At 32.2% G+C, this 13,876-nt stretch overlaps 2 protein-coding genes across 2 annotated transcripts; both read right to left on the bottom strand.

Moving 5' to 3' along the window:
• Positions 1 to 5,840: 5,840 nt before the first annotated feature.
• LOC125819994 (peptidyl-prolyl cis-trans isomerase CYP59-like) lies at positions 5,841 to 7,084 on the bottom strand. The gene has a single exon (XM_049499408.1). It carries the CDS (start codon positions 7,082 to 7,084, stop codon positions 5,933 to 5,935), a length of 1,152 nt encoding a protein of 383 aa, XP_049355365.1. The 3' UTR covers positions 5,841 to 5,932.
• Positions 7,085 to 13,002: 5,918 nt separating this feature from the next.
• On the bottom strand, positions 13,003 to 13,639 carry LOC125820069 (peptidyl-prolyl cis-trans isomerase CYP59-like). The gene has a single exon (XM_049499485.1). It carries the CDS (start codon positions 13,561 to 13,563, stop codon positions 13,177 to 13,179), a length of 387 nt encoding a protein of 128 aa, XP_049355442.1. The 5' UTR covers positions 13,564 to 13,639; the 3' UTR covers positions 13,003 to 13,176.
• Between the last annotated feature and the right edge of the window lie 237 nt (positions 13,640 to 13,876).

Below are 13,876 nucleotides of genomic sequence, written 5' to 3'. Positions count from 1 at the left end.
TGAACGGGACTAGTTGTACTTTTAGCTGGTACATAGCTTCTTTTACATTATTTGGGGAATGTACACCCTTCTTATCCATTTTAGACCGAGATGGAGAACTCTTTTGTTCTTTTGGGTGATCTTCCGTTTGTAATGGTTGGGTCTGATTGATTTCGAAATGTAAAATTTTGATTCTTTCTTGTAAAAGGTGGATGTGTTACGTTAATTTTTCTTTTTCATTTTCGAGCCTCTCGATGGTCTGATTTTGTCTTTTGAAGCCGTCTGTCATTGCAGAGCAGTGGTCGCAAAATATTATTTTGTCTGTGTCATTTGGGTGAACTCAGGGCCTATTCCCTATTTGATTCTCTAGGCTAGTGGTCCCTTTTTGTCTGGCCATGAATAGTGAGTGGGACCTCATGTTCGCCGGGTAGACATATTTGCATGGAATTACAGCAGTACATTAGTTAGACGAATATTGTGGAAAGGATTTGAGATTTGTCTTAAGGCTGGACTTAGAAAATAATTTGGTCCAAGAGTTCCCCTTGCGTAATCCAACTTCGTTTAGGTCATTGAATCCTTTGAAGAGGGGAGTGGGGAAGTCTTTTATTGAGTCTATTACTTCCGTCCATGTCTGAAAAATTCGGCCAGTCTTCCTTGGACTACCACATAAACTTGAATTTTTTTCTTCATTTTTTTCTGTAAAATAATGGCTTAGCGAATTCATTACCGAATGAAGTAACTATTGTCTCGTGGCACTTTGTTATATGCTATCCATAAATTGTCTATCAAACATCTATGTGGTCTATCTATCTTTGATTCTGGCTTTATTCTGAAACTTAAGTTGATGGGGGTAAAATATTAAATTTTGTCTTCCGAAATGCAGTCTCTCAATGCTTGGGGTGTTCATCTTGCTTCATTTAATTTCGTCTGGGGTTTGAACAAGGTATTTTTAGTAAAGTCTGGAGATATAAGTCTTTGTCTATTCGTCTGTAGCGCTGCTTGAGCTGGAGGCCCTGGCTTTGTCTTTCCATGTACTCATGCTGAAAATAAACAGTTAGTCTTCATGAGTCTGCTAAGCTGATTGCTAACGAATTATCTTTCCCTTTGATATGTTCCAGGATATATTTATATTGACGTGGCATCTAAAAAATTTAACCATCTTCTTTTACTACTACTTTTTCCATCTATCTTTTGATGAAATTTTACAATAGCTTCGCAATCAGTTCTTACTAAAATTCTTTTTATTGATAATATATAGTTTAAAACTATTTAGGCCGTAGATTACTGCTAATATTTTGCGTCTATACTACTCATGTTTCCCTTTTCTTTATTTTTCCGCTTTGGTAGGGCAATTCTTTCATCTTTTTTGTCTCCGTACTTATTTTTCTTGTTTTAAGTACTGCTCCCCACCCTTCTAGACTTCCTCCGTTTCGACTATTGGGTAGTCAGTTTCTAATGGGATGATAAGTCTAGGTATGGTTCTAACCATATGTTTGAGTTTTTGCACTAACTTTATATCTTCCGTGTTGAAGTCTTTTGTCCATTAGTTCCTGTTTTTGAATATAGGGGTCCTATTTTTTCCTAGGTCTTTTATAAAATTCCTTGCATAATTTAAAATCCCTAGAAATTTTTGTAAATCTTTAGTTTGTCTAATTTGTCTGGCATGTCTAGGACTTTCTTTGCTATGTGAGGTTGTAATTTAATTTTTCCTTCTCCAATTTCTACTCCTAGAAAATTTATGAGGTTTTTACATAAATCATTTTTTTCTACTAATTATGATACCGTTGTCTACAAATAGCTTAAAGACGTTTGTAAGTGACCTAGATGTTCTTTAGTATTGTTACTAAATACTAAAATATCGTCTACGTATACAAGAATAAAGTTTTTATAATCTCTAAAATATTATCCATTTTCCTTTGAAAATTGGGGGGGTTTTTAGTCCAAAGGCATTACTAGCCATTCGAAATGTCCTTCTGGACATGTAAAAGCACCATTCTATACTATCTTCATGCATTTTTACTTGCCAGTATCCGGACTTACAATCGAACTTACTAAAAATCTTTTTCCTTGTATTCTATTTATTAGCTCTGTTTTATCTGTAGCTTATATCCGTCCATTCGGTGTTATCATTGAGTCTTTTGTAATTTATAACCATTCTTGCTTTTCCCCTTACTATTTCACTATGATTTCTTACCATGAACGCTGATCTATGCTTTGATGTTGATCTTCTGATTACTCCTAACTTTAGTAACTCTTTATTTGATCTTCGAATTCCTTTAGGTCTTCATTTGTTGATTCTATAGAGGTTGTTTTCTGTGTATTTGGGTTAATTATGTCTAGTCTGCAGGTTATGTGATTGGCGTCCCAATGCTTCAAGGGTCTTTCTCCAATTATTTCTAGTTTATCTAGAATTAGAATTACTTCTTCTAGATCCTTTTGATTTTTTATTACTCCTATGTGTTGTAATCCTTTTTAAAGTTGTAAAGCTCTGTATTTATTTCTATTAAGGTGTAATTCTTTTCATCTTCTGTATCTGAAACGCTAAGTTCTAATAGTTCAATTTCTTCTTTTTCATCCGTAATATGTATCTTGGTACAAGTGCACTCTTCTCCTTTGTCACATTTTTTTGGAGTATTTGGCTAAGTTTACTAGTGTCTGTAAGATACCTAGATTTTGTTGGAATAGATTCGGTTGTTAGTGTGGTTTGGGTAGTGTTTTTTGTGAATACTAGTTCTTGGGAACGTGCGTTGCACGTTTGTTCCCCACTACCATATTAATTTGTACATGCCTAATCTCATGCTGATAATTATTTATTAGATAGTACTCCCCCTATTCCTAATTACTTGTCCACTTTTGAATTGACACACCTATTAAGAAAACATTTATTGACATAGTGAGTTTACCATTTTACCCCTATTAATTATGAAGTGCATGAATTAAAAACTTAAGATTTTCAAGAAGTTCTACCTTTTTCAAAGTAATTAATTGAGGTATAATAGGTACTCCTTCCGTCCCTATTTAGTTGTCCACTTTAGAAATGACACACAGATTAAGGCAACAATGATTAGCATAGTAAAATTACAATTTTACCCTTATAGTACAATTTACAATTCCAAAATAAATTCACTCAAGATAACTAATCAATGCTGGGAAGTTCACAAGTTTATTTACTTTATTTATGACAACTTTATTAAATAAGGGTATAATAGGAAAAAATTTGTTGTCCTTTCTTGATTTGTCAAAATGGACAACTAAATAGGGATAGCTAAAGGAGGAAATATGGACAATTAAATAGGGACGGAGGGAGTAAAAAAAAATGTCCTTTCTTAATTTGTCAAATTAGACAAGTAATTAGCGACAACTAAAATAAAAAAGTGGACAAGTAATTAGGGACAGAGGGAATACTGTTTATATATAAAACTTAAAATTTCATCCTAAAATTTTTTACTAAATGAAAAAAATATTTGAATGAATATTGTGGTTTTTAATACAAATACAATAATTGTTTTAATGATAGTACAATCTCTATTTAATAACTACATATAAGTTTTGTTGAGTGAGTAAATTTTTGCATAAGTTTTATAGAGATTCGATCAATATGACTGTATGGTAGCTAGTACATAAATCATTGTGGATTCTCGGTAAGTATGGAGAATTTACTATTTAATATTTAATTCATTAGATATTTTATAACATTATTAATTAAATGTTTTAAATTATATATATTATTAAAAATGAATAGTAGAGATAAAATAATAATTCAACTTTAGACTTTGAAATGTCCTCATTTACTACTATTTTTGTTGCCTTTAAAAATGGTTCAATGCCTCATCTGGTACTTACAACAATAAATAAATAAATAAATAAGGGCTTGGAATAATTATAGGAGATGAACTATTGAAAAAGATATGATGATATGGTAACGTAATACTATATAACAGTTAATTATTTTATTATATTTTAATTTACAACAAAGGCAAAATCGTTATCTAACCCTAAAGGTAAGCACTTCACACTTTAGGTGTAATACAAGAATTCATTAGAAATTGCATTTCCCATAAATATAATAGTCTTAATCACAATGATCCTACAATTTTGTATCAAGATCATGATCATTGTGAAACGTTATATTATATCTTGAAAATCAATTAATAAATCAATCAGTGTAAAGATATAAAATTACGATGCACTATAGGAATTAGACTTTTCCTTTTTGTAGGATATATGTGTTGCTTATAATAAATAGTAATAAAACCTCTTTCAACTTAGTGGAGAAATATCTTTTGTATGAGGATGGAGCTAAAGAAAAAGAAAAAAAAAGACAAAAATAGATTCATTCATAAAAAAGTTCAAGAAATGAATGCTAAGGACATCAAAATTCAATTTTGCGCCTTCTTGACAAACTTAAATCCAACACCACAAACAAATATCAAAGACACACACATACATATATAATGACACATAGAGATAGACACAAATCTGAATTGAGGAAATGGTTCATATATATCTTTGTCGCAATGTTTCTGTAAATGTAGCAAAATGGCACAAATAATAAAAATTAATATCACATAATGTTAACTTACATTAAAAATATACTCACATAAGAGGAAGGATAAAAAAGAGTATAGTTTTCATCAAAATCTGAACCAAAAATCATCTCTAGTCATGGATATAATTAGATGAGAATGAGAATAGTGCAACAGAGCTATATAATACTAATTAAATTAGGCAACTGAATAGTCAAGAATAAAAATTAATATTCGGAGCACCTTCTCACATTCTCTAGGGAATTTGTATATAATGAAGATAAAATTATAGTTATTGTAATTAAGTTTGCTGATGTACATGGTATAGTAAGTACATTGCATGCATAGTTAATGGGTAGTGAAAAAGACTCAACAGAATTATTTTTATTTATTCACAATATTATTGAAATTTTAGATTAGATAGATATGGTTTAATTAGATTATCACTTAGTGTAGGGGCAAAATGATAATCCAACTTTCAATGTTGGAGCTTTCCACTTATAATATAATATGATTATTCCATCTCTAGTAAGGAGACAACTTCCATTATTATGTAGTAAGAAATTTAATCCTAAAACAAAGTCTACCCTAATATTTAGATCTCTTACCCAAATTTTTTCTAACTTATAGGTAGGTTTATAGAAGTCTGCACAAGTGTTTAAAAACTTAATTTTGCATTACTAACGTAATGCTCATATATATTAGAGGATCCGTCCATTTGCATGGATCTTTGTGGCTTTGGGAAATCTTTTATTACTTCTGGGGGCAAAATACATCTATTTATTATACTTTTCGTACATCCTGAATCTACTAGAGCGAGAGTTTCTATCTCATAGTCTTGAATTTTTATTCTAGTAAAAAAATTTATGATATTAATTTTTTTTGTCTTCGTTACAAATTAATCCTTCAACTGACTGACGTAGCCTCTTCCTTTTTGTTTAAGAGTTGTATTTCTTGTTCGGGGCGATTTTTTGTTGATCTGGCTAGTTTCTTCTATTTCCTTTTTCTAATTTACCCATCCTTTCTTCTAAATTATCTGTCCTATATATAATTGTGCTTATGAATATTGTCTTTGATGGTTACATTTCCAGGAGTTGGCTGCAACACTAGATGATGATATTCCTACCATGCTCAGTGCCCTATGGGCTTGAAGTTGAATGTAAATGTGGAAGATCTGCCGAGAGAAGGTGTCTTATCTTGAATTTTGGTGAATAAACATCAAACATCATGTTATTCCTTTACTGCATATGTCCATTTCTTTTTTTCTAATTTATTGTATCACAAATCATGTCAAGGTATGAATCTAAATAAAAGAGGGACAGAATTTCTTTAACTGTTCTAAATAAAAGAGGGATAGAATCTTCATTCTCTAATTTCAACTGATTACACATTGTTATATGCTCATAATTGAATCTATTTGACCAGCCTTAACGTGTCTTTGTTATTTGCCGGTGTTTTCTCCCTTTGTGCTTTCTTGTCTCTTTTCTTGTTTTCAGAAATTTAGAGTACTTTGAGTTACAATATCCACCATGCTGCTGCTTGTTGTGTTCTTTCTGTTGTTTGATGGCATCAGCACCACTGCCTCTTTGGTTTCTAGGTCGATATTGGGACCATAACTTTGCTACACTCTGACTAAAATCAACTCGTATCCTTCGATCATCAATTTTAGTATTATCCATCTTAAAATATGCTTGCTCACAGGACTCCTTGTCCTCAAACTCGATGAAAGCATAACAGTGGCTATCCCCAGTCTTGTGATCTCTGATAATTTCAGCAGATGTCACGGTTCCAAAGCGTGAGAAGATTATATATAGTGCTTCCTCTTCAGTTGACGGATTTAATTTACAAACAAAGAGCATATTGTCAGGGGGTTTCATCTCAGCATAAGGAATGTCTCCTACACTTTCAAGTATTACTGCTCGGGAGTGTGCTTCCCTCTCTTCACGAACACCTAATTCCTCATCCTTTGGCATCCAATCATCCTCTAGTCGAACATCATCATCAATCTCATCTTTCGGCTTTCTTTCAGGTGAAGCATCTGGAATCAAGTTGTCTAACTGGGAAGGATCATCGAAAGGATCATACAATATGTAAGTGTGTTTGATTCGTATATTTTGATAAGGCTTACCCTTGTCATCCACATACGCTTCATTTATCCTATTCAATGTGTCAAACCCTTCTGTAATCTCTCCAAAAACAGTATGCTCCCCATCAAGGGAGTCTAGATCATCACGTAACGTGATATAGAACTGAGAAGCATTTAGATTCTTCTCACCAGTACCAGTGCTAGCCATCGCAACAGTTCCCCTCTTTGAATGCTTCAAGTCTGGATGAATCTCATCACCAAAAAAACGAACCTGAGCCCCATATAAAAATTTGTATATCGAATCCCCTCCGGATCCTGTTCCAGTTGGATCTCCTGTCTGCATTGTGAAATCCTTTCGAACCGTATGAAAGAGACAATTATGATAATATTTTATCTTGCATAATTTCAGAAAATTTTTGCATGTCAAAGGACATTCATCCGTAAACAAATCAACTACCATGTCCCCCAAACTTGTCACAATCATCACAGACATAGTGGAAGATGAATTTGAAGAAAAAACGATTTTTTTTTTGACGAATTTGAAGAAAAAACGATTTTTTTTTCCGGTGAGCACAGAGGCGGAATAAGGACGAAATTTCCGGTGAACACGGAGGCCGAATAAAGAAGAGGGACAAATAGGGAAGGGTGGAATTGCCGCTGGCTTTATTTATAAGAGGAAAAAAAAGTAACGCGGTGAAACTGTTAGTCTAGTCCTACTAGGATTTACTTACTTTAAACTATTCCTTTTCCTTATTGAACTTGTGTGTCTCTTTCCTTTTATATCAAGGACTTATTTATATTTATTTCTTTCCTTCTTCGATTTGAATTGGTATTTCTTTATTTTTTTTTCTTCTTTGCTCCTTTGTTTCAGCTATTTCTTTATTATTATTTTTTGCTCCTTTATTTATGCACTTTAATATTTTTTTTCTTTGCCGCAATCTCTCATATTTGTACAAGTTGGCTGCATTCACATCTAGGAACCTGATTCACATGATAGAGTACACGTAAGAGAACAAGTCAATCATCAAAACTACTTTATATGTTCTCCTATTTCCCAACAATTTCCACATTTTTGATGATGATAAACAATACTTTGTCACATATCAAGATTCTTTGTCAATCATCAAAACTACAAACATCATGTTCTCTTATTCCCCAACAATTTTCCCATTTTCGATGATGACAAATTATGCATATGTCCCTAACCCACATCATATAACAAATTTTATTATTTATATATTTATTTTATATTTTTTATACTTCTAGCATTTGATTAACTCCTTTAACTTAATTTTGTCGTATTATTTAAACTCTTAAACTATTTTGGTCCAGTTTTTCTTATCGTCTATGAGCAATTTTTGGCTAGTTTTGACTGTTATTTTGGTGCAATTTTGGTTTAGTTTTGATCTAATGGCATGAGCAAGGACAACAATTAGCAAGTTTTATGACCAAATAAATAAAGGGAGTATGTATAAAATATCAACTTTACAAGTATGACAACTTCAAAAAACATGTGTAAAATGTCAAGAAGAATTTTATAAATATCAAAACGAGTGATGCAACTACATAGATACAAAAATCATTGCAAAAATGCATTTACTCGTGCAATAACATCATCTTAATTAAAAAAAAAGCAGTGCAATCTTGACAATTAAATTTAGGGTTTAATAAGATCCTCACATAGTTAAGAATGTAAATAATACGAAAAAAATTAAGTTTAGAGAGTAATAAAATCCTCATATAATTTAGATGCATATATAACTGACAATTTCACCATAGTCCGAGTTTTTTCTATGCCTTACCTCTAGAATTACTTTCACTTGTGTAGTAACTCTAAAATTAGCATAGTTAAACCTCCGTATCTAAAATAATATTTGATTTCTTTATATACTATCTTTAAATTATAGTTTTATTAAATATGGAGTAACAACATACAACTAACATAACATACAACTAATTAATAGTAAAATAATTAATAGTTATGAAAAATTGTGAAGATTCACAAGCAAGAGAACATGTTTAATATATTTACTTGATATCGCAAGAAATAAAAATTACCGACAATTGGAACCAAAATGCTATCAAGCCTTTTTAAAAATACGATCCTTTAGTTGATAAAGAATATTCTTTTTTCAATAAATTTTTATCTTGCCTAAAAAAATTAATACAAATGATTGAATTTATATTCAAGAAATTCTTATGATTTAGAGCATGTTTGACATTATTGTTTGGGGGCTAGAAACACTTAATTTGAGAAAAAAACAATCTTGTTGAAAAATCAAGTATTTGACAAATCAGTAAAAATGCTTTTAAATAGAAGCAGAAACATCTTTTAAATGGAAGAAGCTAAAAATTTATGTTTTTTTTAAAAAACAGAAGCAGAAACAAAGAATTATTTTCCACAAGACTAAAATATAATTTTCATAAATACATATTTACCAATATATTTCTTATTAATTAATTAGCATATTTCATAAGTTTGGTTAAATTTCATTTAAGAATTTTTTTTATATAATAAATTTTATAATTTATTTTACGTTTATATATTATATATTATTTTGTAGAATTAGAAAAAGAAAGAAAAAACAATTAAAGATTTCATGCCACACCTTTTGCATACCAAAAGAACTAGTGCAAATAATAATAAGTTAAATGTCTAGTTCGATTTTCCATATATAGAGACATGCAAATCGTTGCATAATGAAATTTGAATTTATTGCTTTAACAATGGTAGGAGGAGAGACAAAATAGCTCTTGTTAAACATAGCATTGTGCCAACAATGCGCGGATGCCTATTATCCTCATGCATTGTAATCTGATAGTAAATCCGAACATATTTCTTTGCGATATGAACATTTAAAACAAAGAATTTCATGACTTTATTGACATGATTGGAAAGAAAAAAAAGTTTTTCTATTTTTAAAAATTGATTTCTAATGAAATTATTAGGCCAAAATGGAATGTCCTCTAATAAATTTCGGAGCTACTCAACTTCTTCACCGGCCTTATTTAAGATAATAAATTCAAATTTCATTGTAGAGCGAGCGATACATGTCTGTTTGGACAATTTCCAAGAGACTGCTCCTCCACCAAGTGTATACACACCCACTTGTGATTTTTACTTCATTTGACCCGGTGATTCAATTTGCATCACTATACCCTTCAATCACGGCAAAATATTTATTATAAGGGAAAATGCATAAGTACCCCCCAGCCTATGCCCGAAATCCCAGAGACACACCTAACCTTTACTAAGGTCCTATTACCCCCAGACTTATTTTATATGTAATATTCTACCCCTTTTTGGCCTACGTGGCACTATCTAGTGGGCCTAGCGCATCTTGACAAAATTTTCAAGGATAGTGCCACGTAGGCCGAAAAGGGGTAGAATATTATAGATAAATTAAGTTCGGAGGGGTAATAGGACCTTAGTAAAGGTTAGGTGTGTCTCTGGGATTTCGGGTATAGGCTAGGGGGGTACTTATGCATTTTCCCTTATTATAATGCAAGACATAGTGTTGTGTATGTTTCAAATATGCCAACACACATTTCATTGTCATCCAGTGAGTTTGATTAGGATTACTAGTGAATCGACTCATTTTGATTTGTATCCTGAATTTTAATTATTATGGGTCCAATTCAGGCCATTAGAGAAGAAGAAAGAATACAAGGTATAAAAAAGAAACAACATTAGTAGTGATCAATTTAAAGTAATTTTCTTATAATTTGCTGATGTCATGATCTAATTATTCTAAGTCACGAAGATACCTAACCCCAACTCGTTTGGCAAACCCTAAAATTATTTCAAACCAAAACATAAAATTTAAGAGATGTGAATAAGTCTAATAGTAACTTTCAAAAGATAAATTAAAGAGTTTTAGAATTAAAACAGTGTGAACAGACCAAAACAGCCCTAAAAATGGTAATACAAGTGAGATTCTAAAACACTTTAGTACAAATATCTCAACAAAATGATAAGAACATGACAGTCTCGATCAACTTCTCATCACTCACTCCCGAACTCGACTAGTACTATTTAGGATCAGGATCTGCACAAAAAAATGCAGCAAATACTATAGTATAAGTAGGGGTGTTCACGGGTCGGTTTTGATCGGTTATTGGTCAAAACCAAAACCAAACCAACTTAATCGATTTTAAAATTATCAAAACCAAACCAAACCAAACCAAATATAATATACATTTATCGGTTTTGTGGTTATCAGTTTCGATTTGGTTTGGTTCGGTTATTAACCATAAAAAAAATAAAAGAAAAAATTCATTCAAAATGTGAAAAAAGTGACAACAATCCATTCAAAACAAAAAAAAAATAGTTAGAATGACTGAAATTATTGAACTTTCGATCACTGAATTTATTAAGATTAAAGCTTTAAAATTCACTATATTGGCTTAGAAGGAAGAGACATTAACATTTTCAGTCTGACAAAGAATTGTCATAGACACTCTTATACATGAAATCAATAAAATAAATATTTTCACCTTGGGCATTTTTGCTTTCAATAAGTAAATTATAATGAAAACATATATAAGATTTTTAAAATTGTTTATAAAAATAATATATTAAGTATGTATATTAATAAAATATATGTATATAATTCATTGATTTGGCTCGGTTTTTTCGAATAAAACCATAACCAAACCAAATACTATCGATTTTCAAAAATCTAAAACCAAATCAAACCAAACCAAACCCAAATAAAATCGGTTTTATTTTATCAGTTTGGTTCGATTTTTTGGTTTGGATCGGTTTTTATCCAAACCATGAACATCCCTAAGTATAAGTATATCAATAAGTATCATTATTTGCCCACAACAAGATTCTAGTGATGCTCATCACCTCATATGTATGCTTAATATACATAAAGCGATATCGACTTAGCCTAACTCTCATCTTCTTTGTTGATCGTTAACAACGATAACATACTCAGTGTTACCCCACAAATGTGGTATGGAGAGGATGATGTGTACCCAGACCTTATCCCTACCTTGTGCAGGCAGAGAGGTTGTTTCCGATACTGTTGTGGATGCATATCAAAATTTACCATTCGTATAGTAGAAGAAAAGCTTGCTAAGTTAAATTCCCCACCCCCAAACCAACCAACAAAATCTCTGTCAAAATTTTGTACTTTGATTCATGTATTACAGGTCGCCAACGCTTCAGGAGCTTGGAAAGCAACTAGTAAGATCATCACCAAGAATTTGTTCAACTAACTAACAAACCTGTTAAGGGTTCAGAAGAGTTTCTCAAGATGAGCTACTTTGTTTTACATGAATATTAAGGTAAATGTTGATTATTATTTTTTACTGTATTAAATAGAAAATGGTCCAAACGTTGAGATAGTGACTTCATGAAAATTTTGAACTGTATACCATAGAGTGGATTGATTTGTTGTACAAGAGTCCTCCCAAAACATGCTCCTTATCTCTACGGGGAGGGATAAGGTTTGCGTACATTCTACCATCCCAAACCCCACTTCTGGGATTTGACTGTTGTATCCGAAAAGAATGGATAGCATGGTGATTCTTTTAGTTGTAGAATATTGAGAAAACATTTACCAAAGTTGTTGAATGTGGGAAGAAATCATCTTGATCTGGAAATTGAGTCTTGGATGCTTTCATAATGCTTCAATGAGCATTTTAGCTTAATGGGAAGTAATGCGAAAATTATTTTCAGAATGACTTTTTCACTATTGTATTTCCTTTCCATACTTGATTCTGATATGCTTTACTTGAACCGAGGGTCTAACGGAAACAATCTATCTACCTTCACAAAATAGGGTAAGGCTGCATACACATCATCCTCCTCAGATCCCACTTTTGTGATACACTAGGTACGTTGTTGTTGTAAATAATGCAGAACGCATGTCATTTGAAAGACAGAAAGTGGTCACAGGTCACAAATTGATAAAAGTCCAGAATAGCATTCTGGGAATTTTATCACTTCCTATTTGATCTTACAGAGTTGTAGTGCCTCTATCCTGACTAACATTAGAGTATTAAGATTTTCATGGTCTTACTGGTTCAGCTGCAGCCGTTAGCTCCCAAATTTTCAGCTTTTTTTCCCCATAATGTATAGAACAACTTTATTGTTCTTACTAGCTATAAAAAGGGGTAAATAAATTGTCTTAAGCATGTGAAATTACTAATGAATGAGCCTAGGACATAATGCTTTGAGGATCTTTCTTTAAACTAAGTGCATGGATTTCTTTTTATGTTACTTTATTCAAGAAGAAGAAGCTGCATTACTAACAAAGCATTTACTTTTGTAGATTCTTGGGGTGCAAAGAAGAAGGCAACCAATTAACGAGATTACATTGGGTATATTATTGTTGTTGAGTATTGGAACTAACTATGCAAGTTATTTTTTAATTAGTTGTTAGTTGAAGCAACAGAAAGCAATAAAAACATTACTAATCTTTGTGGGGTTAAAGGTTTGTTAATGCCAAAGTAAGCATAACTGAATCTGGAAAAAAGAGGCTTAACATATAGTTATAGCTAAAACTGTAACTCAAAATCTTTAAACTAATATCTATCAGCCTTACCATCTCATGCTGCTTGCTGTCTTGTTCAATATTGGTTCCATGACTTTGCGACACTCTGACTGAAACCAACGTGTATCCTTCGATCATCAATTACAGCATTAATCATCTTAAAATATGCTAACTCACAGGCCTCATTGTCCTCAAACTCAATGAAACCATAACAGTGGCTATCCCCAGTCTCGCGATCTCTAATAATTTCAGCAGATGCCACGGTTCCAAAGCGTGAGAAGATTGTATATAGGTCTTCGTCTTCAGTTACTGAATTCAAATTACAAACCCAGAGCACACGGGGTTTTATCTCAGCATAAGGAAGGTTCCGCTCTCCAGAAACAGTATGTTTCCCATCAAGGTTGTCCAGATCTGTATCACGTAACTTAGTAGCATTTAGATTATTCTCTCCAGCGCTAGCCATAGCTCGTTTCAAATCCGAATGCCGAGCCTGATCACCATATAGAAATTTGTATGAATCATCTCCCGTCTGCACAATGGAATCACAACCATCGTAATAATTAATTTTGCACAACTTCGAAAAAATCTTGCACGTTAACAAGTCTATTCCCATGTCTCCCAAACTTGTTCTTATCATCACCGACGAACAGAATGACAACGGATTTTCCGGCAAGCACGAAAGAAGTCGGAGGCGGAAGGCCTATTTTGGGATTTCGGAAGAGGGTTTCGTGAGAGATAGGGGAAGGGCTATTTTAATTTTTAATTTATTTCTAAAA

The sequence above is a fragment of the Solanum verrucosum genome, unplaced genomic scaffold (assembly GCF_900185275.1).
Source record: "Solanum verrucosum unplaced genomic scaffold, falcon-dt-bn FXZP01000229.1, whole genome shotgun sequence".
NCBI classification, from domain to species: domain Eukaryota; kingdom Viridiplantae; phylum Streptophyta; class Magnoliopsida; order Solanales; family Solanaceae; genus Solanum; species Solanum verrucosum.
The sequence above is the reverse complement of the archived record's forward strand: the minus strand, read 5'-3'. Positions and strand labels throughout refer to the sequence as shown.